The sequence below is a fragment of the Lingula anatina genome, chromosome 1, assembly GCF_051362555.1.
Source record: "Lingula anatina isolate TDL-2025a chromosome 1, LinAna3.0, whole genome shotgun sequence".
Lineage (NCBI taxonomy): Eukaryota > Metazoa > Brachiopoda > Lingulata > Lingulida > Lingulidae > Lingula > Lingula anatina.
The window spans coordinates 56,893,265-56,920,456 of NC_141767.1; the positions used below are offsets into that span (position 1 = coordinate 56,893,265).

At 35.2% G+C, this 27,192-nt stretch overlaps 2 protein-coding genes across 14 annotated transcripts in view; both read right to left on the reverse strand.

Annotated features, from left to right (window-relative positions):
- The window catches only part of LOC106172143 (uncharacterized), a 28,994-nt gene extending 25,128 nt beyond the window's left edge, over positions 1 to 3,866 (reverse strand). The window contains exons 1-2 of one of the 2 annotated variants that reach the window (XM_087002795.1): positions 3,722 to 3,866; positions 2,072 to 2,150 (exon numbers count right to left, since the gene is read on the reverse strand). In XM_087002795.1, the coding sequence (XP_086858921.1) occupies positions 2,072 to 2,150; positions 3,722 to 3,751 (109 nt within the window). In that variant the 5' untranslated portion in view covers positions 3,752 to 3,866. The remainder of the gene's footprint in view (positions 1 to 2,071; positions 2,151 to 3,721) is intronic. The other variant, XM_087002794.1, reaches the window with a different exon arrangement.
- Positions 3,867 to 7,743: 3,877 nt separating this feature from the next.
- Positions 7,744 to 27,192, reverse strand: part of LOC106172137 (uncharacterized) — a 44,434-nt gene continuing 24,985 nt past the window's right edge. For 8 of the 12 annotated variants that reach the window (XM_013552738.3, XM_013552744.2, XM_013552746.2 and 5 more), the window contains 9 exons: positions 20,872 to 21,460; positions 15,983 to 16,025; positions 14,326 to 14,463; positions 12,508 to 13,073; positions 11,978 to 12,173; positions 11,551 to 11,721; positions 11,182 to 11,287; positions 10,796 to 10,944; positions 7,744 to 10,295 (listed from right to left, as the gene is read on the reverse strand). In XM_013552738.3, coding sequence (XP_013408192.2) covers positions 10,051 to 10,295; positions 10,796 to 10,944; positions 11,182 to 11,287; positions 11,551 to 11,721; positions 11,978 to 12,173; positions 12,508 to 13,073; positions 14,326 to 14,463; positions 15,983 to 16,025; positions 20,872 to 21,460 — 2,203 coding nt within the window. In that variant the 3' untranslated portion in view covers positions 7,744 to 10,050. Of the gene's footprint in view, positions 10,296 to 10,795; positions 10,945 to 11,181; positions 11,288 to 11,550; positions 11,722 to 11,977; positions 12,174 to 12,507; positions 13,074 to 14,325; positions 14,464 to 15,982; positions 16,026 to 20,871; positions 21,461 to 21,680; positions 21,859 to 22,280; positions 22,442 to 22,815; positions 22,987 to 27,192 lie in introns of those variants that run through there. The other 4 variants (XM_087002784.1, XM_087002785.1, XM_013552741.2 and 1 more) reach the window with 4 other exon arrangements.

Here is a 27,192-nt window from a genome sequence, read left to right on the forward strand (position 1 = left end):
TTATCTGATCAATTTGCCAATATCAGAGAGGGAATCTCCCAGGTAAAATTACTCGATTGCCAAGGTAGGCCCACTGAAACATTCAAATGCAACTTCACACCTCTTAATTGCAGTTACACGTAATCGCCTTTGTTAGCTCTTCCTTCTACATATCCTTGACACCCTACTAGGGCCCTCTCCAGAGCTGTCAATCAAAATGGCGGCACGCTTCCAAGGCTAACGCGTGATCGGAAAATGTAACAAAAGCCTTTGACATGTACAGTTCACAAAAGTGTTGATGTCAACTTTGATAAGAGAACTTAAAAGGTATTACGGGTTCATTTTTGTTTGTCACAAATGCATGTGTGGTGCCATATTGCAACGAGAGCAGATATTGAGAGCAAAAAAAAAAAAATTTAAATTATCATTCCAAAAATAGAGCAGACTTAAACAAGTAGCATGAATCTATATATAAAGTGCACAGCACTGCTGACATCATCTTTATTTAAAAGGTACATAAAAAATACCAGCCTTAAAGAAATGTCAGCGAGCCTAAGAAATAGGAAAGAAATTGCATAATTTTAATTCAAAACACGATTTAAGGTTTCATTATTGCCGCATCTCAGGCTAATTTCTCACATAGAGAATAAATTTCGACACTAGAAATATTTTTTTATCGGATCATAGCTAAAAACAAGTATGCTACACTATAATTATACAATTTTAAACGGTCATTTTACGGAAACAAACAAGATTGCATTTACCACATAGGGCATTTTGAATTCCCCCATGAACAAAACTATCAAATACTCACATAGCTGCCAAATTAATAGTACAAATTGTACTTGTACTTAATCTCTATAAGTTTATTGTCTCATCCACCTAAAAGACTGCCTCATGTTATCGCCATCTATCTGTCCAAATGACACAAAAAGTCATCAACAACCGCGATATGCTCGCTACCTGTACGGGAGGTCATGTGATCCGAACGCACATGGTTTCATGAAGAGCTCGCGCTAAGCCAATTATCCTTCGATCTTGCTCCTCGTTTCTAGACCATTCATTATTATGTCCAAGATTAAGCTGATGGCAAGTAAATTGATGGTGTCTTTATGGGAATAGAGTTTTGGACTGCTAACACAACTGGAATATGTCAGGCAAAACTGAAATCCTCAAATTCATAGTAGTACTTATATATTACAGAAAACGAGCATTTGTTGGAGACAGCCGGCTGTAAATACTAGTCAACTGAATGGTGTGACACCTTTTTTTTAAAGAAATATGAGCAATTCAGTCAGTTATGGTACAATGTATTTCATGTGTAGATGTAAAGCTGCATTTAAGGTAACAATATACAAGAATTTAAATGAGATTAAAGAATGTTTGTGTAAAATGAAAACAGCTGAACCATTATTTCAGCCTATTCATTATCATTATTTTAACAAGGCAAGCTTGACAAGGCAATGATTAACACTTAATTCATGTTTACCTGGGAGAAAATTGTAAAAAATAGTGCTGGTCATTCTCTTCTTAGCCAAGATTTGGTTCATTAGCTAGGGTAGGGTAAATCTCAAAAATTTTCAATAACAGGCGATTTCTGAGGCAAAATTTGGAGCTAACACAAATCTGACAACCATTTATCTCTATGACAAATTATTTAGGTTGGTAAATTGAATTACATCAATTATAAGGTTCATGGCTACAATAATAACAACAGCATAGGTTATGGTTATATGTGCAGACACACCGTGTCTGTACATAAAAACTGGTGCAAGGTCAGCACTTAATAAAGTACGATAATGACTCAATCTTTTCAATGGGGAAAAATTGTGAATTTTGCAGATACTGTTTAAGTAAGAATTTCTTAAAATAAGAGCATTCCTATTGAGCAATGAAAACTGAAACGCATACTACCTTATAGTTCTATTCCATGCATTAAAAGCATCACAAATGCTATACAAAAATATAATTTTTATGATTTAAAAATGATATATCTGAAAGTTTGATATTTTTGCCCATTGAAAAGATCGAGTCATTACCATATACTGTTCTTCAGAATTTTAAGAAATACAACAAACAGATGTTTATTTACCAAAAAATCTAGGTTTGTCAACTGGAGTGATTACAACATGTTTCCCTCTTGAAAACTGTAGACAGGCCTGTCTGGAAAGCTGCAAACATGAGAAAACACTCAGAACAGTGTTAAAAAAATAATACACCATCTATTTAAAATACTAGAATAATTTCAAAATGATAACAACTGTTCATTTTGAAACACATGCTACCTTATGATAACAACTGTTCATTTTGGCAGGAAAAGTGCCATAAAATTGATTTCCCTGGCAAACCTGCCCTTCAACTATTCATTGTTATTGACTTGGTTTTCCCTTCAGGCATGTAATATGGTAAAATGGCCTAAAAATCATGTTTTTGGGGTTATCTAACATTAGATGATCAAATTTTTCAACCTGCACAGGGCAGTTGCCATGAGTGGGCAGCGCAAAGTGAATGAGTTACAACAAGCCCATTGTGTGTGTGCAGTAACAGGGCATAAAGCAGTGAAAAAGGCAATCAAGCCAGTGGGGACAGTAAAGTTTGCCCTAAAAGTACATTTCATAATTGTTGCTTCCACGTTTCACCTTCCCTAAGCTAATTACCACTTTCCCCAAAAATGTGCATTTTTTTCACTATTGTAGCCAATGCGTTACGGTTGATGTAATAACTAAGTATAATGGGAAGCATTGCATCTAGGCTGCAGCATTGTGACATCCCAGCATCACAAATCACAAACATTGTCCCTCAATTTGAAGAATACTTAACACTAAGGTTGCAAAATTATAACTCATGTCTCTTAGAATTAAGTTAAGAGTAGCTATCTTTAGAAATAATTAAAAATAAATATATCTCTCTTTTTTGCTTACTGATTACTCGATCCAAAAGAAGCCATGCATGTTTTTGTTTTCACTCGGTATGTGTTCTTAGATGTTCTAAGTTGCCCATGTTTGTACATGTGGCTGGTCATGAATAGTTTTGGGCCGCCATTTTGCACAGATTCTCCAACTAAAGTGGCTTTTAAGAGGCAAAAGTGCCCTTTATTTTACCTACCTTGGGCATTCAGAAGTCTATTCATGGTAAGTTAAATATCCTAAGCAGGTGTTAAGTTTCACAGTGTGTAAAAAAAAAAACAGATGACGGTTGAAACTAACCTTACAGGACTGTCTATGGGAAAGCTGATTGGCTTTACAGGGGCCGTAGCAATAGTCCGAAGGTTCAATAGTCCGAAGGTTCATTGGTCCGAATATTCACTATAGAACCTTCGGACCAATGAACCCTTGATTAAAAAATCGATGAAAATGTTACCACTTTTCGGACCAATGAACCTTCGGACCAATGAACCTTCGGACTATCGAGACGCCCCCGGCTTTACAAATAAATTACAGGAGAGTTTGACTCGAGGAGCTGAGAGGTTAAGCAAAATATGTGAGAGCTCCCAACACGCAGCTATGTCGCAAGCTGGCCAACATTTGACAGTAATGTACGCCTTAATCTTTTATGCGTTAGTACGAATAGTAAATAAACCGTACTGCTTAAAAAAAGACAGCACTGTGGATAAACAACAGCACGCAAGGATAAACTTCGTGCAAATGCTAAGTAGGTCTATAAATTTAGCTCACGACATTACTACAGGGCATTTTATAGTATCACGGGAATAGAGGTTCTTAAAAGTTAGCGTTGCTAGTACCTGCAAAAACGTTGACATAGATCTATACATGATTCTTTCCCCTGCGTTACAGCGACAACGTGCTTCTTAAGTCTATATGTATATTTATGTAAATGATTCGGTCTTTTAAAGTACCTTATATTTTACTTCTTGTGCACAAACCAACCTATTAAAGACTTTAATTTATACGCTGTTTTGAAAACAAAGAATTATTAATAAAATAAGTGAGAATATTCTATTGTTTTAACAAGTATATTTTATACGAAACTATGTGATTTGAATAGCTTTGTTTGCGATGTAACTGCATTAGTGTAATGCACTAAAATAACAAGGCAGCAAAGCTGTCAAATGTACAGACAAAAAGCAGGAAATAACAAAATAGTTTACTGTCAATTCTGATGCAAAAGTGCATTATGTTAAACTGCAAATTCAACATCAAATTTTAATTATGCTCAACAGGTAATTCCAATGTAAGTAAAATGTGTAACAAGCATAAGGCTTCAGGCCCATGGGAGTTCAAGTTCACACTTTGAAAATGTTTAACTTCCAGAAAAAGAAGCCAAGTAGACTGCTTTTCCAACTCTGGCTGCATTTTAGTCCTGTATTTCTTTTTTGAAAGTTTGGCAATCATAAGTAACATGGTTTTCCCATAATGGTCATCATGGCAGCAGCACCCAAAATTGTGTTTTCTTCTATTCTGATGCAATATTACATAATTGTTAACAGCATATTGACCGGCAATTTTTAATAATAAAATATACCTATCATGGATTTTCAGAAAATGTGACTAGCATGGGTTTTCAAGCCCTTGAAACTTCAAACTCACACCTTGAAAATGCCAATATGTGAAAAATTAAATTTTCACAAAAAAACTGTTTAACTGGCAGTAAGAATTACCAAACAGACTGCATTGCCTGCTGAGGCTGTATTTTAGTCCCATATTTCTTTCCTGTAAGTTAAAGAACAGTAAGTGACATGGTTTTCCTTAAATGGTCATCATGGGAGCAGTGCCCAAAATAGGTTTTTTTCAAATTTTGATGCAATATTACATAATGTTTAACAGCATAATGACCATCAATTTTTAATAATAAAATATTAGTATTATGGATATTCAGAAAATGTGACTAGCAAAGGTCTTCATGGAACTTCAAAGTTACAAAGTTGAAAATGCCAAAATGTAAACAAGACCGCCCTGTTCTGAAATGTTTTTTTTTTTCTCCATTTTTAACACTTTTTAACATAAAACAAAATTAACAGTTTACTGCCATTTTTATATGATCAACGAAGAAAATTGATGAGATGGGAAAAATATCAATAGAACAGTGTTAAATGTCCAATTTCTTCCATTCTGAGATTCTGAACATAGTGAATGATTGAATCTGACAAACTGCAATGATATGAGTTTATTTCCATTTTTGAAACTTTATAACACAATACATGATAACAAGTTTACCATAATTTTTACAAAATCAACTAACAATGTTGTAAAGATGCAGGAAATGTCAAACAAACACTTTTATGTATCTTATTAATTAAATAATGAAACTGTTAACATGCCTAAGAATTGAATCTGAGGAAATGTGAAACAAGACAGCACTGTTCTGACATGGGTTTATTTCCATTTTTAACACTTTTTTTAACATAAAACAAAATAAACAGTTTACTGCAATTTTTATATGATCAACTAAGAAAATTGATGAGATGGGAAAAATATCAATAGAATAGTGTTAAATGTCCAATTTCTTCCATTCTGAACATAATGTATGATTGAATCAGACAAACTGCAATGATATGAGTTTATTTCCATTTTTGACACTTTATTACACAATCCAGGATACCATGTTTACCATCATTTTTACATAATCAACTAACAATGTTGTAAAGATGCAGGAAATGTCAAACAAACACTTTTACATATCTTATTAGTTCAATAATGAGACTGTTAACATGCCTAAGAGTTGAATCTGAGGAAATGTGAAAAAACAGCATAACTTCTAAAATAATGCCCCGATTATGCTGATTTTTGAACTCAACCTGCGTTTTAGTAAGATTGACCACTCCTTCAGGCCCATGGGAGTTCAAGTTCACACTTTGAAAATGTATAACTTCCAGAAAAAGAAGTCAATTAGACTGCTTTTCCAACTCAGGCTGCATTTTAGTCCTGTATTTCTTTTTTGAAAGTTTGGCAATCATAAGTAACATGGATTTTCCATAATGTGTTTACGGCGACGGCAACGACGGCAACGACAGACGCAGGTGATGGCAATATGTACATACACATCTGTGTCTGTACATAAAAACAAGATCAGTTGCAATTCAACAAAAGAAACAGTCATTCCCATCAAATAAGGGTGATATAAAAGCAAACTATATTACTAGGTAATTAATATTGTTGATATAACTTAACAAATCGGCGAGACTTATATACCGTTAGGTCAGCAATATTACTGGCCAAGAAGAGCCACTCGCCAACATGGCGGCTTACCCTTAAGAGATTATATAACAAAAAAAAACAAACTTTTAGAAAAAAAAAACGGACTATCTTTGAATGTAAAAATGAATTCATTAACCATTGGTAAGTATGGGAAATTTGTTGTTTACTCCAGGGAAATTCATTTTTTGGCCAAAACGAAGAGTTATTATCCCTTTAATACATGCATGTATGAAGAAGTTGTTGTATAGAAATTAAAGAATAAAAGAGCATATTTAACCGGACCTTGGACTCCTGTTAATTCAAAATATATCTCTCTCTTTCTCTCTCTCTCTCTCTGATCTTTCAATGAGTTGTCTGCTTAAATTATTTAACTCACTTTTTTACATTTCACTATAAGATTATATATTTTAAAAAAGAAAATAATAGTTGTGGGATAATTAACAGATACACTGTACATCAGGGAGGCAATATTTTAGTCTTGGTAAAAGTGAAAAAAAGAAAGAATCAAATATATTAACGTAAAAGATTTCCTGGCCCGCTGTGCCGTTTTCTCCCAAATGTAACTGACACCACACGAGTAGAGGTCATTAAAGAGAGGTCATTAAAGAAAGTGAACGCATCTCTCTCTCTCTCTCTCTCTCACACACACACACACTTTATTTCTCTCTCTGATATTTCAAAAGATTGCCTGCTATAATTATTTTTTTATGGCACAGCGTGTAGTTTTTGTACATTGTGTTTTTTGGAGGATTTATACGACACGTGGGGAGGCGTGTGGGAGGCAGAGAGACCATTACAGGATTAAGGGGTCTTCCTTTCATGTAGGTCCAACATATTTAGGCCGTGGGCCAGTAAGAGCGCATTCTCAACGAATTAAGCCAGGCTTTACAAAGCCGGTGACCTAAAAATGGCGGACGTACATGAAAGAAAAACCGCCTAATCTTTTAATAGTCTCTCCGCCTCTCACACGCCTCCCCACACGTCGTCCCTGCGGGGTACAGTAATTAAATCTCGGCTCCGAACATTAATATTTCCGTGAATATCTCTGGTGATATTATCTCCGTAGATAGTCGATTCATTGCTGCTCTACAGGCCAAATTATTCCTTTTTCGTCTCTGTTTTCAAAGATAATAGAACAGAAGAGCTTTTTTCCTTCGATCGCCTTCAGCCGCCATGCTTTCTTCACCACGAGTTTAACTGATGAGCATGCGCACTTAATATTTCTCAGGTAGCTTCCGCATGGCGAACGGAGACGCGATTTAATTACTGTACCACACAGGGACGACGTGTGGGGAGGCGGAGAGACTATTAAAAGATTAGGCGGTTTCTCTTTCATGTACGTCCGCCATTTTTGGGTCACCGGCTTTGTAAAGCCTGGCTTAATTCGTTGAGAATGCGCTCTAAGCAAGCCGATTTTCTCATTCTGAATGGACCCATAGATCATTTTAAAAAATTAACCAAACATTTTTGTCAGCATCTCATGTATCATGTATATATACTTTGCAATGGACTGACCCCAGGTGGATTAATTTTTAGGAAGTTGTCATATGTATTAAGAATATATACCACAAAAAATATTATATGTTAAAAATGCAACAACAACAACTAGTTTTAATCTCTAGCAGGAACAGCTGCTGAATAAACTCCTAGCATGAGTGTTATTCAAGCAGCAAGCTTGCTTTTATTTCACATGGCACTGCAGAATTATGCACCTTTGTTGTTACAATGTTTAAGTTTGGCAAGTGTAGAGCAGCTGGCATTTCATTAACAGTAAATCTATCTACACATTATAATTTAGTTGAGCAAATTGTACTACAATCACACTAAATAATCAATTTACAATCAACATCAAACAATAATTTACAGGATATGAATATTAAACTTTTTGTTACAAATCAACAAGACTACTTGTATGTTTATATATTTCATAATATCTATATCATTTAACAAATTATGCATATCTAAAACATTTTAATATATTGTATATATACTTTCTCTTTAATATGTAGCTCTTATTTACAGCACCTGAACCATATTGCGTGCACCCATAAACAATGAGTTTTGTCAGTCAGGCAACTAAACAATCTGTTACTAGAACACATTTAGGTTCTTTGCTTGTTGAATGCTCACAACTGCATCTTATAACGTTCTCATTTTATAAGAAATTTTACTGCAAGAATGCAAGAGTACTAAATAAGCATTCAAGATACAGGGCCTTACATTAATATGAATACTTTGCTGTTGCAGAACTGCAAAGAGTCAGAACCTTATCTTCAAATATCTAAAGAACATGTACAACTATTTCACTTGCAAAAGAAAGGGAAAACAAATCTATGTAATTTCAATTATATATAAATATCTAACTCCCTGAACAGTGATATCTTCACCTCCATAAGCTCACCAGTATGACTTCATCTTATTTAACAAATAATTTAGCCAACTTAAAATATAGTCAAATTCAAATTGTGGACTGGGAATTGTTATGAAAATCACTTATTACTGACTCTCAGTGAACAAGTGACAGCAGTGTAGCTATGTGCTGACTAGTCTGGCAGAACAAAAATTAAAAAGTTAATTTTTGTCAGCATTTTCACAAGTACATACAAAATTAAATGAGTTCAATGTCAAGAAAAACTGGGTCTCTTTGTAGTAATTGGGTTTTCTGAATTTTATAATGGTTTCCAGAAAGCTCAGCCCTTGATGAAGACCAAACAAAACACTATTTTTCGCAGGCCATCAATGCTGTGTTCCCTGTACAACTGCCAGAGACATTCAACTCATATACCACATACTTAAATAGGTTGTTGATCTTTTCTAGTGATATAAGTTTTACTCATCATTGTTTATATGTGTTTTTCAATTTTTCCTTTAAAATTCAACTTGAAATGCTACAACCTTTCTTTTCATTATTTTGAGCTGTGATTAGAATGTTTTACCTAAAGTGTTACTTGGTGAATGGGGCCTATCAGACTGAAAACTAACATTAACCATCAATGAGCATCAAAATATTTTTTAAACGAACATTTATGAGAGATATTCAAGTCATGTGCTGTTCAATGTCTGCCAAAATAATAATAGCAATAATAGCTGTAATAATAAAAATAAGGGATGAGTTAAGAAATAAAGCCCTGATGGGAAGAAAAAAGTAGGAAATTTAAATGTACTAAATGCAAATTCTTTAATATGAAAATAAATAAATGCAAGCTGAATCAAATAAAGAAAACTTTTTGTGTGTTCCCTTTATATTAAACTACTACTTAAAACTTCCAACCAATTGATATATAACCAATCCCACTACATACATCATATCCAGCAGGTATTTTTTTGCCTTTGCTATGATAAAATATGAAAATTCTGTAATTATGGATAGCAATTCCACACTGAATGAATAAATGATAAATGCCACACTCCATAAATGCAGAAACAAAGTTGGAAGACCTTAAATCTTTGGCAAGTTTATTTTGGTTTTCTCCCAACCCTACTCCAGCTTAAAATGTATCAAAAAATAACACTAGGCATCAGCAGTTATAAAGATCAACCAAATGCGAGAAAAATAAATAAAAAAGAACAAACTAAAATGTAATGTCACCATTTTAACAATTGTAAGAAGCAGTAAAACTCGTGTGTTTTACTGTACCAATAGTGGACACAGATAAATTTGTGGGACCCATTACCATGCAGCATTTGCTCTATTCACATTTTGACTTGGAATAACTTGAGGGAAACCCTATGTAGTTATTATTTCTTACAGTCCTGTGAATGACTTTGTATATTATGCTGCTTTAACTGCAAACTCATGGAGAAGTGGTGCTGGAACCTGAATCTATCTATTATGTATAAGACTTAATCTCCGGGTCTACATATACATTATTTGCCATAAGGCCTAATCAAGTCAGCTACCAAGTCAAGCATATGATCAAACAGCATGCAACGCCTGTTCTGTTTGGATAACTTCTGAGTCAGACAAATCATCTTCCTGAGAATGTTCTTCCATCTCCATGGAGATGTCATTGCTGGCATCCATGCTACTGTCACTGACATTGCCATTGTAAGCATCATGTTGTGGGGAGCTATCATTGTCAGTGTGCTCCTGGCTGCCTGGAAACATGGGCTGATCAACAGAGGCTGTAGAGCTGCTGGGACTGGCAAGGAGAGAGTTACCTGAGGGGGAAAAAGTGATTTGAGAACAATTTCACTGGAGTAGAATGCTCCTCAAAATTTGACAAGACTTGGATTATGATCTTATTAACAAGAAATGACTTTAACATCCTGAAATGCTATGTAAGCAAGACTGATAAAAAATAACCAAAGAGTGCCTTGACTGAGATAACACACAGACTGGTAAAAAAGGTTATCTAATCTAGGACCCAATTCCCATAGATTTTAGATCGATCTATCCCTGTGGGGAGTCTTGCTAGATTACTGTCAGCTTAGCCGGCTTAAGCGTCTGTCCCGCCTACTAAAAGCTGTAAGGGGGTAATTAACTACGGTGCGCGCTCGGCTGACTGCAATTTAGCATGAACCCCCAGCAAGTTAGGTCGATCTAAATCTTAATCTCTGGATCGATCTAAATCTCTGGGAATGCACCCTAGGTGTTTCAACTGACAATATAATCTGACAAAGTTAAGATGGGCAGGGCACCAGATCTGCAAAGGTCTTACTATATAACTGCTCCAGATACTGTGGTGATGGTTGCTCTGCAGAGTACCACATCCTCCTGGCATCATGCTTTCTGTTCTTCATTAAAGCTTTATATTCAGAGATCCGTAGCTTTTTGCCATCAACAATGCAAGTTCTTTTGGGTCTAGGCCTGAAATAAAAAAAAATACACAGAATGAATCATGTTTTTTTCCTGTAAATAGCAACAGATATCCTTTACCTCATTATGTAAAGTAATTCACCATACTGCAATAGTTGAGCATGGCTACTTCTACTGGCTGGCTGTATGTTCAAACTGCATAACCAGGTATAGTGGTAAATATGCAATGTCACAAATTTTGTTAATATGTATCATGATTACATTAAAAACCAAACATTAAAATTCTACCTGTAACGATAATCTGGGTGCTTTTCCATGTGTATTTTACTGAGACGAGACTGCTCTTCATAAAATGGTTGTTTCTCAGCATTAGACATGGCCTTCCACTTGGCACCTACAAAAACATCCATTTCATTTGAGAAAAACTTTGCATATTACATATTATAACTACCAATTACAAGATCATTTTATTTCAATTAAAGCAAACTTTCTGAACTTGTGGTCTACACAATTCATTTTATTTCACTTTAAGCAAACTTTCTGAACTTGTGGTCTACACGATTTTCTATTTTTACCTTTGTCTTTTGAATACATTTTTCATCTGTAAAAACTAATTTTGTTATTCTTGCAGCTATATGAAAATAAAAAGAAATATACCTAAAATTTTGCTGATGTTAGAGTTGTGCATATCTGGGCATGCCTTTAGAATTTTCCTTCTCTCCTCCCTTGCCCAAACCATAAATGCATTCATAGGTCTCTTTACATGGGGCTTCTTCGCATCCTCTTTCTCTTTGTTGGAACGAATTATTTTAGCACCAAACATACGACCTGTAATTATAAGGGAAAGAGCATTCATACTTAGAACCAATGAATCCAAATTCTGCACCAATATTTTAGTCTACACATCAAGAACATGGTTATTCTGAGATATAACTTGTGCACATGGGCAAAGTAGTTACTTCTGAATCATTCAATTTTCAAGGTCCCATTTTGTTTCAATCAACCAAATTAATTTCCAAACTTAACCTTTTTTCTAGTAAATTTTTGTGCCATATACCTGTCCATTTTCAAAACCACCACTTACTCTGCAGTTGTTGAACATAACTACTCTGAGGCAACTCTTCACTAGTCAAGTCCACTGTATCTTTCATTGGTTTCATCAGTGACATCTGTGGCATGGCTGAATTTGGCATGGCATAAACTGGCATAGGAGGCATACCAGAGTAGAGAGCACTTAGAGTTTGCGGCAGGCTAAGTAGTGGGGACTTAATTACACTCTCCTAAAAATAAATTAGAATGCCTTACAAATGGACATTGTTAAAAATTAATTTGCTTAACTTAATTTTTGGTATTTATTTATTGCTATTCTACCAGTTTTACAAAAAGGCAATTTAAAACATGCAAAATAAATGAAAGAAATAAAAATTTAACTTAAATAATGTTTCTGATATTATTAATCTTAAAATCTAACCATCATTTTCTTTTAAAATTGCTCAAGATAAAAAGTTCTGTGTTTCTTTGCATTCAACTGGATTAATTAAAAATAGGAATATCCACATGATGGCAATCAGCTTTCCTCTTAGAAGAACAACCCAATATGTGTTATCTTCATACCTTTAAAGAGTCTGAGGTTGTTGGTGTGGTAGCAGAGACTGTTGTGGCAGGAAGACTTGTGGGCAGTAAGCTGGCCATGGGTAAGCTGGTGGGGACGGGGCGGGCTGCTGAGTGTGCAGGAATACCCACATATGGATTACTCACATAGTGAGGCGTGGCTGCTGCAAAAGCACGATGCTTCATTCCTAAGTGATCTGGTGGTGGAGGCAGTGAAGACAGGCTGCTGCGTGCATGGTTACTGTGTGCTGGAGGAGGCTGCACAAAATTCTGAAGCTCAGACCTTGCTGCCCCAGAATGGTGATTCTGTGTATCATTGTGGTTGACATCTTTCTTCACAGAGAAATCCATCTTAGGTTTGGTGAGGTTGAGAGGACCATCACAGCTATTGACACTTCCTGAGATGCTCTTTGGAGCCTGGTGTACACCAACTGATGGAGATCTTGCCATTAGTGGTGATGTCTGTGGGGAGGGGTTGTAAGGTGAGGTAGCTGCTGGGGGAGAGCGGCCAGTGTCCACTGTGAGGGGCATGGAAGCCAAGGATGATGCCTGTGAATGGTTCACTCCAACTGAAATTTTTTCAAAAAATTACCATTGAAAACAGCCAAGTTCCAAATGAAATGTGAAGTTGTTACATTTATCACAACTGTTTTCGTTTACAAAAAGGTAAGAAATAAACAGAGCTGTGTCCCAACTAGAACCAACAGTTAATCAATTCCTGCTTCTACTGTTTCACACCATTAATGTGCAGTTGCAAAAATATAAATGTTGGATTTTTTTCTCTATTCTAAACAAATTCTTTGTTTTTCCTTACAATTATAAACATTATGGAGGAGAAAAGGATGTTTGATTAAGCAATGTTTCCTTTAACACTCCCTTACACAATAGGCAGTGGCTGTCTTGATTAACCTGTTTTTAAATTAGCTTGGAAATATTTGTTCATTTAATTGATTCTTATGGATTGTTGAGTAACAGCCTTTTAAATTTTATTCAAAGACTGAGGTTGGTCAAGCAACAGACATAACATGTAATGGGGAAAGGATGTTGCTTATTATAGTAACCGCCTTTGAAGTAGGATAAAGTTGGCATTTAAGCACAAAGAAGAAATTTTACTTGATATTATGGCAAGGCAGCGATAAAAGATTGAAGAGGAAATTGCAATTATTTTCCACACTTCTGCCTCATAAAGCAGCCTATCTTGTAATTCAAAGTGAAGTGAGGAGATACACATGTGTGTTGTTCTGTTTTCAATTAGAAAAACAAAACTTCCAGTAAAAGCAATTAACTTTTCACCTCTGGCATCTGAAGTACTGTTCTCCATAGATTTCACTCATCAAGTCCTTACATACAAAGACTAAAGCAAGCAGTTTCACATCCTTATTTATGTGAAAACACATTTATAAATATATAAGTAATTTACATAATTTCTTCCAAATAAAATCAAATGACTGAATTTTACTAAGATTTTTTCAACTGATTAACATAGACACAAATACTCTGAGCAATTCATTCAATTCACTTTCTTCACAATTCTGTACAGGCTTTAATAAAGACACTAAAATACTAAGAAGAATTGAACATATGGAACTGAAATGAATTGAAAGGGGAAAAATTGAATTTCTCAAACAATGCAGCCCAGACTTAACACAAACAATTGTTGTAGCAAACATGAAGCTTATTTAGATCTGGAAAGTTCAGAATGTCAAACACATGTAGGAAACAGAACAAGTGAAATCGAGGAAAGAAAAAAAAACCAAACCAAGAAGGAAATACTGTTAAATCAAACTAACAACAACTGTCTGCCGTTGAGTTGCCACTAACCACAATAAATATCCATCCCAGCATGCTGTCCCCTCTCCTGCATTGTTTGCAGACCCCTGTCACACTGTCGGTGGTGCTGCACAATCACAAACATACCACATTTTTCTCTTAACAACCACTTCCTGTATGACCTATTAGCTTCCATAAAACAATATGTGGTGTAATTTAATTAATTTAAATCAATGAGCTTTACACAGTTCAACAATGACTTCCTGCAATGGCTGCCTTCTTGCATTACTCTAGGCAGCAACTTATGCAACCCATTTGAGAGCAGGGAGACACCAATGTGTTCCGTCACACTGCCTGTGGCTTCACAGGCAGATCAGTTTACCTTCATTCATAAAAACCTATGAATGAAACCCCAGCATCATGGGTGTACTATGCCCATCCAATGCAATGAACAGACATGTTGAGGAAATACTATGATGTACAATTTGGTTTATATTCGCAGCATCAACTGTAATGCTATCAATTATAATTATCATTTTTGTTTGTTGAAACTATGTATGCTGAAGAAAAGGAAAGTAGTATGAAAAAAAAATGTCCAGTTCATGGACAGAAAAAAATAACAACAAAGGACCCCATTCATGTTGACTAATCATAAAGCATGCTTTGAAGTTTCACCTTTTGTTCTCAGTTAATTATAACGACCCAAACAGTCCAGAAGGCAGACCCCCACTGGCTAGGTGGAGTACAAATTGTGCTGCTTTTATTGTTAGCACAGGTTAAACTGCACTGGTTTCTTCATCAGACTATGGAAGTAACTTGATTGCTCTGTGATGGTAAAAGCACTACCCACATGGGTAAACTATTTGAGCCACTTCCTATGTCTTCTAAATTAGTGCAGCTTCTAAAGCATTAGTGAATTGTTTAGAGAGCCTTGTGCCTGCTGCCCGTCAGACCAGCTGTTAACTGACAAAAATGGCAACAATCAGACGCTTGCTTATTGTGTGTGGATCAGGTTACCAAATTGTTCTTTTTTTAGTCCATTTCCTGTATCAATGGCCCCAGCTCCATATAAGGCACAGCACCTTAGATTTTATGACTATTACTTATCAAAGTGCTTTCCCCTTATCCATGTGCACAGATGGGGGAATAATGGCTCTTTTACTAAATAATATTAGACCTGACACATAATTTACTGAGAGCTGGCCAACTAGAGTCCATACCTCAAAGAAAGTGCCATAACCTCATCCTACTGAGGCAAGATGAAACTGTTTATTTCTTGAAATCAAAAAATATTTTCCTAGTCAATTTAATTATCTTTGATAAGTACATGCTTAATAGGTTGCAAAGAAAACGAGTTGTCTAGACAAAAAGGTCGTCTAAACCACAGGAAATTTGGTAGCCATCCTCAATAAGTTTATACCCTCAGATAACATATCCCCCTGTTTCAAAAAACTTGCCATGGTGACTTCAATCCTTCCTATCATCACACTGGTCTGTCACCAAATGTAATTTTTTTATCATACTGAAACAATGGGGTGATTTTAAAAACATTTCTTCGACATTCATCAAGTTTCGAAATGAACATATATTATCCAAGAATAGTTTTATCTGGATGCACATGTAAAACAACTTATATCATGTTCCCTACAATTACCCACATATAATATATCACTGTATCAATCAGTAAAATAATGAAATGGCAACTTACCAAATTTGTTGGCATTGTCATGATTTCGGTCTTCATGTCCGCCCTACAATGACAAATAAAAATTTTCAGATAAATATTGGTAAAAGACAAAAAGAAAGTTTCAAGATTCTCACCTGTGCTTATTTGTGAACTGCACACTTTTGTTCTTCGATGTCTCAGATAAAAAGGAACATACAGTAACAAGCATATGCCTGGAAAACACAATGCCTGTTGCAAAGATTTTTGTATTGTCAGTTGAGAAATTTGCCCAAATGTTCTACCAACATAAATATTTTTTTCAATCCATGAACTTCAATGGTGTGGTTAGTAAGAATTATGTAATGAGAGGCACTAAAGAAAATCCATTGTTCTTTGATCCCACTGATGATAATTTTTTGTATATAGTGAACAACAACAATGGCATTTCCTGGGAAGTAAGTAACACAACTGAATCACTAATTTTGAAGCCTACGCATCAGCAAAATTTTTTGTTCTTTTACAAGCTGACACTATCGGGACAGGTGGCGGGAAATGTAGCTTTTGCCTTTGAAATCATTTATCATTTGTCTTAATTCTACATGCATATATGTGATGATCAAAGGAAGTAAAATTACACTACAGATTACAGAAAATAGAAGCAAAACATAGAGCTTAAGTTCTCAGTCACAGGATTTGTAAAGCATGGCTCCAGGTAATTGTTTCCAAGCACTCCTAGCACTATTGGATTAGGGAATCCAGGAAACATCATGATAAGCTTTACATAACAACTGTCAAATTCCTGCTGCCTTCTCATTTATGATACAACACTCCACAAGGCTCACCTCTGTGTGGCACAAGACTAATGGCATCCTATTACCAACACTATAAAAGGTCATAATGATTGTTTTGTCAATCAACAAGGCCATCCTGATAGGGATTTTATTGCATTTAATGGGTACAAATGTCAATTGGGATTTGCTCTACGCTGGTTTCTTTCAGTACTTGATTTCAGTTTCATTCAACAGGGCTCCTCATGACCAATCATCAAAATGAGACAAGGGCTTTGAACATTACATAATATCTATAAAATTTAAATTCATTAAAAAGACTAACTTTTTCATACAACAAATTAGTTGTCAATAAACATCTACAGCTGCTAAAAATAGGCAATACAATAGTTCTCAAATATTCAATGACCTGAGAAAGGGGAGAAGGATCCCCAGGAGTTCTGATCCAACATAATGAAATGATTGATTGTATTTGTCTATCTAACCACAAGAAACTGGGATGAGCATGTTATTCTTTGTTGGTTGGCACAGGTAAGGCGCCTGTTTTGCTCATCGATACACATTCCCCAACCCAGCCCTCACCATTATCTCTGGCCTGCAATTCTAGGGGCCCTTGGAAAGACCTTGCAGATATCAGAGTGAAAATTCAAGTCAAGAAGATAATGTGAAGATGGTGTTAGATGGGGAAAATAAATCAGAATGATACTGAATCCATACGCCTGGCCTTTTAAAAGCTTGCTGATTGACCTATGGTCCATGTTGTTGGAAGGAAAATATTTACCTGTGCTAAGACAGTGGCTAAAGTTTTAATAATATCATGCCCCACCCTGGTATAGTTAATATGAAAGCATTGTTGAAGTCAGTCCCTTCAGAAACAAAAGGTCAGGTATTCCTCACCCACATGTGGCTTACCTTATAAAGGCATCCATTCAAGGTATTGCAATTTCTACAACCTGGAAATGTGTTTTGTTTCTTGAAGTGAGAAATTTGAGTCCCTGTTGTTCAAACACAGAGGAGATAGTGTTGAGGCAACAATTGCTACTCTCCAGTTACTGGTACCAAATGGGGAAGACCAAAGCTTTTGATCACTTGTCAATTCAACCTTTCATGTATTTTGTACTCTTTTCTTAACCAGAACCAGACTTCCCCCAATTAAAGCCAAGGCAGCTTTCACTTTATTAGATTATTTCTGCTCTGGATGGGGGTCATTGTCAAGACATGTGCTTGTTTACTTGATCATATATTGTTCCTAGCCACTAAGCAAAGGGATACTTTACTTTTTCTCTCTTTTCAAAGAAATGAAGGTCTTTGATCATGCTCGGATGCTGACAATGGGTTGCAGTTGTTTCCTGCAAAGAAGTGGCAGTGACGGTGGCGTGTGGTACAAAGATGAAAGTGTGAAAATGACAAAGCAAATGTCAACTTTCTTGAACAACTCATGCCCCCTTGTTTCTAATTTTTTTTACCTACAACCCTGAAATCCAAAATCGTTCCTTAAGTTTTCCTCATTATTTCTAAGCGGCAGCTCAACTTTCTAAGATTTGTGCATAGTTACACAATACTCCAGCTGAGGCTGTATCTTTTGATGTAGTAAATGGCAAAGTTCAACCAAAGTTGCTTCAACTGTTCCCTACTTCTGTGAGATCAGATGGAGCACATTGTTCGTGTTTGTCTGCCTAATAGACTTCACTGGGGAAGTGTGCCTCAGCAGTTGCAGCAGACACAGACCCCTCCCACTAATTTGAACTTTAACTAAACTCATATGAGTCGCCCCACAGTGAGGAAGAGCTTCAGGCTTATAATTTGTATTGCAATAAAATTTGTTCAAACACATCAATAAAGTTGTGAACCTTTTCTTGGAAATTTAATTACCTTGATACACTTAAAAGTTACAATAAAATTGCAAGAAACATTTTACTGATTTTTTTTACCGATTAGCAAATAAAACCATTTTTCACATAACTTTCCTAATAATAGCAATAACCACTAAAATAAATCCATTTCAACACAGCTAACTGATCTTTCTTCTTCAAATTAAACTTCCTGACAATAGACCTGTAACTATAAACATTCCGATTATTCCCTGACACCATTTACATAATATTTTCCCTTTTTTTAAAACAAAAACAACATACTCTGTCATTAATAGTCCATTATCCCCCAGTTGTGGGCGGAAGGGGTGTCTGCCACAGTGTGCTTGATGGGTGCATTTTCTAACTTACTCTGAAGTTGTAGTGCCTGTGTTGGCTAGAGCTTCAGGCAGACTCCTACACCTAATGTGACCAAGTGATTGCCAGCGTAGGAGGCTGTGGATCACTTACACTGTGCATGCATAACCACAGAGTGGTAAACCAAAACTGGTGACACATGTGACTTGGATCTTGTATCAGCCTATTGTTTTTAAGAGGTGTAATTAAGCATTTTAATTATTACTTTAGTACACTTATAATTTTCAAATAAGCATTTGTGTCTCATTAAATTATTGTCTTCAAACACTTATCTAGATTATCACACATATGTTACAAAAATTTGTTTTAAAATTTTTTAAGTCATAAATTGACAGCAATACTCTTAGCGAACTGCACCCAGGATATGACATAATGAAGTTGTCCGATATCTTTGAATAAGGGTCCTCTAGGAAATACTGCCAAAGTTGGAGTGACAGGAAAGGAAACTTTTCCATACATTATAAAAAATCATCTTTGAAGTGGAAAAGTTTCAGGATACACAAGTAGTATGAAGATTATTGGATTATAATCTATTATATCACCACAAAAACCATTTTTATTGCATCAAAATCTCTAGCATATGAATCACATGAAACCTTCAAGTAACATAAGCAACAAGAGCGGTTAAAATTTTTTGTCAACTGACAGTAGCTGGTCTTTATTGATTCATCAATTGTGTGTTGTATAGAATAAGGTAGAGGTAATTAAACCTAGATCTACCTGTCCAGGTATCTCCAGTTGATATGAGATCTGAACACTGCTCAAATGAAGACGGATAAAGGACTAATCACCCATTATTCCACTGAAGCAGTATATTCTGTACATATTTGCACAAACACATAATTTTAATTTTTTTTCTTTTTTTTTTGGTAAACTGTCAGGTCATTTTACATTCACTATTGCACCCCTCAAAAAAGGTAAAGCAGGCGACTACTTCTGATTGGCTGTGTCAAGGCCCCTAACCCTGGTCTTATGTTTACGGTAAATATACTACTTAGATAGTGATTTATTCCTGCAGAATAGACTGGGGCAAGTTCATTCTCAATGGTTCATTCACAAAAGAAAAATGCTGTCAACATCAATTTTTCTAGCTTACTAGTTCAGCTCCTACTTAAAAGGCTTTCACACATTTTTTACTAATTTGAGCAAGTTAAGAATGCATAAAGACAAGCACACTCTAATGCACTGCTTTTATGAAAATTCCTTTTGACTGGTGTTGTTTTAAGGGCCCTTTAACAGAAAGCTTTTTTTGTCTGGTTAACAATGTCTTTGATCATTGAGCTTCCCTCTTTTGTTTTCGTTTTTTTTTTTTTTTTTTCCATAATTGGCTCATTTTCCATCAAGTCACTTCATTTTGGTATTTAATTAGTTAACATTAAAAAGTTAACTTTCCATTTTTCTTAAACAGTCCTGCTTATAGTTATAAGACAAAACTTCTTTTGAACAAATGTGAGATAAGTTAAAGTGATCTACCATATAAATTCATTTGGACTTTTCTTTTCAGTCAGACAAACGCCCAGACAAATGGCTCATTAGATAATAAATTAATCATCTTCCCTGTGATAATCTAAACATCTTAAAAATTGGTAAAATTACACATACTGTCTCTCTTGCTATAATTTTTTAAATTAATACTTTATTATAAAGTAAATCCTTCTGTTGTAAAGATGTGCCAGTTACCAAAAACAATTTGACAAATATTTCCAATTTGGAAAATTATTTCAACAACATTTCCACTGAGTGCATTTATCAAGGATCAAAATAATCACACTTCACTTTAAGTCCATACCAGTACAACTCTTTCTAGTAAAAGCAATTTATTATATTTTTAATTCAAATCTAGAAGAATCAAAGTAGCGAGAGTACATTATAAATTTGTACAAAATATTTAGTGAAAACCTTGGAATATATTTACCTGCATTTCCCTCTGCTTGCCTAAATTGTCTTTCAAACTCTGCAGCTGTCTAATCAACTCATTTAGCCATTGCTCCTTGTCTAGCAGTGACGATCTCTCACCCAATACCACTGCCTTCACAGTCATGATTATGTCTCTGGGAGAAATGTCAGGAAAATCGCCATTGATTCCAGAGTCAGTGTCAGACTTTGCACCTAATTTCTGCAAGATGAAGTCCATAGATTTCCTGTGCTGCCCATGAGAGGGCTTGGTTTGGCTGTAGTTGTTGCTTACTTTCTGATGAGACTCCACTGCCTCAGTATCAGAGGTCTCATTGTCTTGCTGCTTGACACTTTGCAAAATGCGCTGCTTCTTGCTCTGAGGCTTGTCAAGTCCATTTGGGCTATCAGCAGAGTCTGGGAGATCACAGAGTTCTTCTGGTTTTGTCACAATTTGAAGAGCCATGTCATTATCAGAGTCCAAGTCACTTTCTTGACCATTCATCATTATGTCCCCTTTGTCTGAATGTGAGTTGGTAATTTGGTGTTCAAGGAGCACCTCGTCTTTGGAAACTTTCTGCGGAGCACTCTTACGCTTGGAAGACATGTTTCTGAAAAGAACAATACAAAGTATATATTATGCCATTATTAAAGAATTTGCCATACAAAGTCTTAGGTGTGACATTATAGGAATTCTTCCAAACTAACATCTGGAAGAAATAATAAAAACAAACTATTTTTACACAATCATATTCTGCAGTTAATAAAAAACATCAACACACACCAAAAAGTAATGCAGAAAAAAATTGAAACAGGTGACATTTGACTCACAAACAATGGCTTTGATTTTCAGACACAGTGAAAGTCATACTCGCAATTGTTTGCATTTTGAATATCCTGTGAGCAATAAAAAAAATCTGAAAACTCTAGAAGTAGATCCCCGAAGGAATGTCCCCTTTTGAGAATTGGCAACTCAGTCCTGGATTATAATAGCTACTGTTTACACTGAAATAGTTTCCTGCCTTGTCTCAATGAGCCAATCATTGGATAGATTGTGACCGGAAGCCGACTTGGTCACAGAGAAAACCACTTGAGAGGACTTACCACATTACAACCTCAATCAGGGACCAGCATACTATTATACCATGGTTGAACCAGATTGCAAGTTCAATTTCAAAATCTTTGAGTCTCAATGTGTAAACCTGAGTGTGGATTGTCATGAACAGCTCCTAATTTGTCTAGTAAGGTTCTGTGCCTCTCTAGTAAAACCACAATAGAGCAGAAACTGACAGAACCAGCAGGAGTGAGAAACCTGTGTAGACAATTAGACAAACTAAGAATGGTTTATAAAAAGTACATCTTTGGCTGAAAATAGGCCCCTGTGCTGTAAATATGATTAACCTGTAACAGTATGGTCAGGAATGCACTTACTGCAGTCCATCAAAGTTACGCTAAGTCAATACGTAGGTGAGTACAAGTTGCTTGCTGGGTCGCTGAGAGTGAGTAGATTCACGTGAAATAAGCCACCAAAATGAAATTATGTCTACAGTATTGCTATCACTGATCAATCACTATGGCAATCCTGGTTCCTGTAATGTTGGCAATTATAGCTTATCTCTCCAGTGCAGCTGCCCAGCCTTCCAGACAATTCACAAGAACATTTTCTTAAGACATCATCAACTTCTTCTCAAAGATGTATACAAAGATGAGTTTTCCATTATTCAGTTCTGCTCTTACAAACCTACTGATCCAAACATCCTTTTCTATGATCAAGATTCTCAGGGAACAGAGTCCAAAAAGTCTAATATCTCAGCAAAATGAACAATTTGAAGCAGTAAAAAAATCCAGTTGTAGTAGAGATTACATTTTAAGACAAACTGCAGAACAATTATCAATTTGTCATCAAATTTGCTACCAGATAACACTCAAAGAATATTACACTATATTTCCATCCTTTAACACTTACCCCTGACACCTCTATCATCAGACTGACCAAAACTGGACAATGTCCAGAGAGGATAGCCCCATCTGTTCTCAGCAGGCAGCAATTAAACATTGTAGCAGTTGTTGTTATGTAATCAGCCAACTGGGCCAACCCATCATGGACAAATAAGGAAGCTATTGTTTATTTTCCCCAGCAAAACTCCCCTTGCAATTGTTATTGAAACCCTGACTTCCTTTACTGGTTTAAATTGTGAGAGGTATTAGATATCCAGGCAAATCAGAGAGCTTAATGAAATAATTAGATATCAACAGTATAAGAATGTGTTTCTCCATGAAATTACCCATAGGTGCCATTAAGACCCTGGGCAGTCTCCAGTCAGTCTTAATTTGGATAAAACAAAAGAAATTTGCATTTAGATTGATTCCGTCAGCAGCCAGAATACTGCGGCTATTGTTTGTATAAACCCTGGGTCACAACCTCCAAAATGAAAATGTTTTAATCACCAAAACAACACGTTGGCAAGGTTTATTTTAGTCAATTTCTAAAGAATAACAGAGGCCTTGAATAATCAAGGTTCGCTTTTGTTTTACATTACTTCTGTTAGGTGCTTGATTAAGTTTCCCTAAAGGTTGGAATTTTAATTCACTTTTGTTGTTTCCTATTGTAAAAAAAGGTTCCTTTTTCCATAGGTTTACAAGTGTGTTGAAAGTCAAATTCCTTTTGTTTAATCAAACAGTCAACATGCCAGTGTCATATATTATACAGATTACAATGTTTTTTATGATCAACATATAACTTACATCAGTTTTCCTCTACACAGGGTAATCAAGTGAACGAGAAGAGACAAAAACACCACAAAAAAACTGACAAAGTGAATTTTCTGAACTCCTTTAGTGCCACTAGAGGAATTTAAAACTTAGCATATGAGATGCTGGCCACCTTTGTAGTAGTAGAATGTGGAACCTACTGTATGGGCCAATGCCCCTACCCCCACCCCTACCACACAAACAGGTAAGAAGTCCCAGGGGCAAAACACCACTTTGTATTAGGACTGTAGTACCAGGCACTTGCGGACAAATGGCTGGCATAAAAGTTCTCAGCAAAAGTTCTCTTCTGATAAAAACTGACTTGCCACCCAAGTAGATAATTACACATTCTGATGTAAACATTGGACAATAAAAATCCTATAAACAAAAGAAATTGTTTAACAAATCCTGTCATTCATTACTGAATGTTACTTTTATCTAAGTGCAGTTAAATAAAAAAATCTCACGTTTTGCCAGAGTACTTCTACTAGTACAATGTATATAATGGTGTTCCCAAGAACAGATTATAACAAAGGAAGACTTTGAAATACACATTTCTTAAATCTGACTTTTTAAAATCAAGAAAATCACTGTTCCAAAAAACCTTTCATGAAGCAGCTTAAAATAAAAGAAAATAAATACACGTCTAAACTTAAAGTACACTGCCTTGTTGAAAAAAAGTTCTGAAACACTCCCTCCAAAATTGAAGGAAACAGTTCCTGATATGATTCAATAAAAGTCTGTTGATATCAAAAACAATATAAATTGAACAAAGACCCAAATGTCAAAAATGTCACCAAAGTCAACACTTGACCAAATGTGTCCCTGACAACTAGTACCTCCACGAAGCAATTAAAGACTGGGAGGAACAATACTACAGGCAGCGGCCACTTTTTTTATTCAATGAAAAATGGATATAAAGACGGTAACCATATTTAATTTAAATAAGGGATGTTTTTTCTTCTTTTCTCTCATTTCTATCATTTTTTTTCTTTTGATGACTTCTAATTCAATTATAGTCCACATATATAGCTGTTTTCCCATTTAATTTTTTCTTTGGATAACAAGTAAATTAAAACTTTTTTGGAAGACTTTTACACTTCATTTAGAAGTAACAGTAGAATTTTTGCTGCAAATCTTAAGTCCTTAGTTAACTTAACAGACGTCATAAAACCACAGTTGCCAAACAATAATCCTTTATTGCACAGCATTCACTTAAAGCAGGGCACCTCGGAACCCATGGGCAGATTAAGCAGGCTTTGTCTTAAAGTCTGTTTTTCTTAATTTGGTACCATATAGTGTTACTGATGTTATCTAGTGCTTCTGTCTTAGGCTTAATGGAGAACATGGGAACAGAACATATACAAAACAATATATGGGGAACACAGGGAATATAAATGCTAAATGAAAAAGAAATTTTAGAAAAACTAACAAAGAGAGCTTGGGTGTCACCATCTTCAATTTGGCACACCAGAGTTCTCAGAAGAATTTGGTATTGAATATCCTTTCTCATCTTCATAATCATACTCAATGGTCTTGTACCTAAGCTTGTGTGATGACAGACCCAACTGAAGGTAACACATAAAATAAGGTGTTCTTACAATTTTGGTTATATTGGAATTTTATTGCAATCAAAATTGTAACTTTGACATCAAATAGTTTTTGTGCATTTAGCAAGAAAAGAATAGCCTTTTTAAATTTGAGCAAGAGTCTAAGGCATTATAAGAATAATGGTCATAAATATCTGCTACTTTGTAAAAAAAAAGTTTTTATTTCCTGGAAAAGATTTTATTTGATAACTTGATTTTTTATTTCTATTTAATTTAAAGTCTAATGTAAAGAAAGTCATAAAATCTCTCTGCTTTTGATAAGTGACAAATTACTGTTGGGCAAAATGTATAACAGTGTCAAAAACAGAAGCCAAAGAATATGACACTGAAAGACAGATAATAAAAAAGATACATGTCCATTATCATTATCAGCAAGACTTGTGTCAAGCTCAGTGATATTTCTGTGCAGTTTATCTGCCACCTACTGGTTCTTGGGGCGTAGAAGCCACCAGGAACACTACAATATTGTTAGCAATGTATTGTTGAAAGAGGATACAGCAGGAAGGGCATTTTATTGATAGCCTAAGTAGTCAATGGTGCCATAACCAATAGAAGTGAAACAAATAAATATGACAGAAATATAATAGCTCTTTGTTAATTCAATTTTTTTATTCAATCAATTTTAATTTCAATGAAATTTGTACCACACGATCTTTGATTAATAACAAAGTTTGTCTAATATTATATTTCTGAGTGTCACAAGTAATAAACGTTAAAATTTACAGATATTGTTTTTTGTGTTATCACTTTTTTTATGAAATATATTGAGTATATTTTCTGTACATACTTATTCAGAACATTAGTACAAATTGCATTTTACTTTTTTTTTTAATTCAGTTGATGAATAAAGCATGATTTTCAAAATGGGTAACAATTAATTCCCCATCAGTCAAACCACGCTTAATTCACAAGCTTTCTTAACATGTGAGTGCATATAATAAGTACATGTGCATTTTTAAATTCACCAAAAACAAGAATTTATAAGTCTGTATCAAAAGCAGTGACTAAAACTCTTCTGGTAAAAGACAGTGAACAGTTTTTCATCTTATAAGTTAAAGTGTAGCTAGGACATCACTTTTCTATCACAGTCACCCCACTCCCTCCCCCAAGTTATGGAGTGCCAAGGTGGATATAGGGGGCAGCAGAGACCAGACACGGGTCTATGAAGTCTTTACCATGGGGACATCACCAGGCAATGATGGAGATTATATCACACCTTTTTTCTGCTCTAATCTCAAATTTTATCTGCCACAGCTCTGTTTATTTCTTCAGCTCTGATTTATACACTTGGCTTCCTGCATTGATGGTGAAAATCCTGTTGTTTTTTCCCTGGCATTTAGAATTCACAAATTAACTGTCTTTGCAGCCACATAACATGTCTTGTGAAACATTCTGCAGGCCCAGATAGGATAAAGAAAGATTGGTGTCAGACACAAGTTACCTATTCACCCCAACAAATCTTACAGCATCACCTTTGTCAATATATTTTCCAATCAGCATGTTTCCAAAATCTTTAATCACAAGAAAAAAAGTATATTACAGAATAAAACAAAAGTGTTTTTTCATCCTACATCAAACCTTTGCATCACCTTCATTATCATTATTGTTTTTATTATACCATTTTTTCTTTTGTAAAGCATGGTTAGATAAACAAGTAACATTTCTTTTTTTTTTGAAAATTATAACTTCTTTTTCAAAAAAACTATTCCAATGATAATACTCTTGTCTTAGAATTGACTTCAGTCAGGATTGTCACTTTTTTATTATGTGCGTGTATGACCTAAACTAATGTGGCATCTATCGTCTAACTACAATCAATACAGTTCCACTGGTCAATGAAACCCAGCAGAGTAGTCATTGAAAATCACAATTGTCGTGATTACACTTTCATTTTTATTCCATAAGAATGTTAGAAATCATTTCATTGTGAATATCTATAGATTTCCTGGCAGCACTAGTCATGCAAGTTTCATTTACAGGCT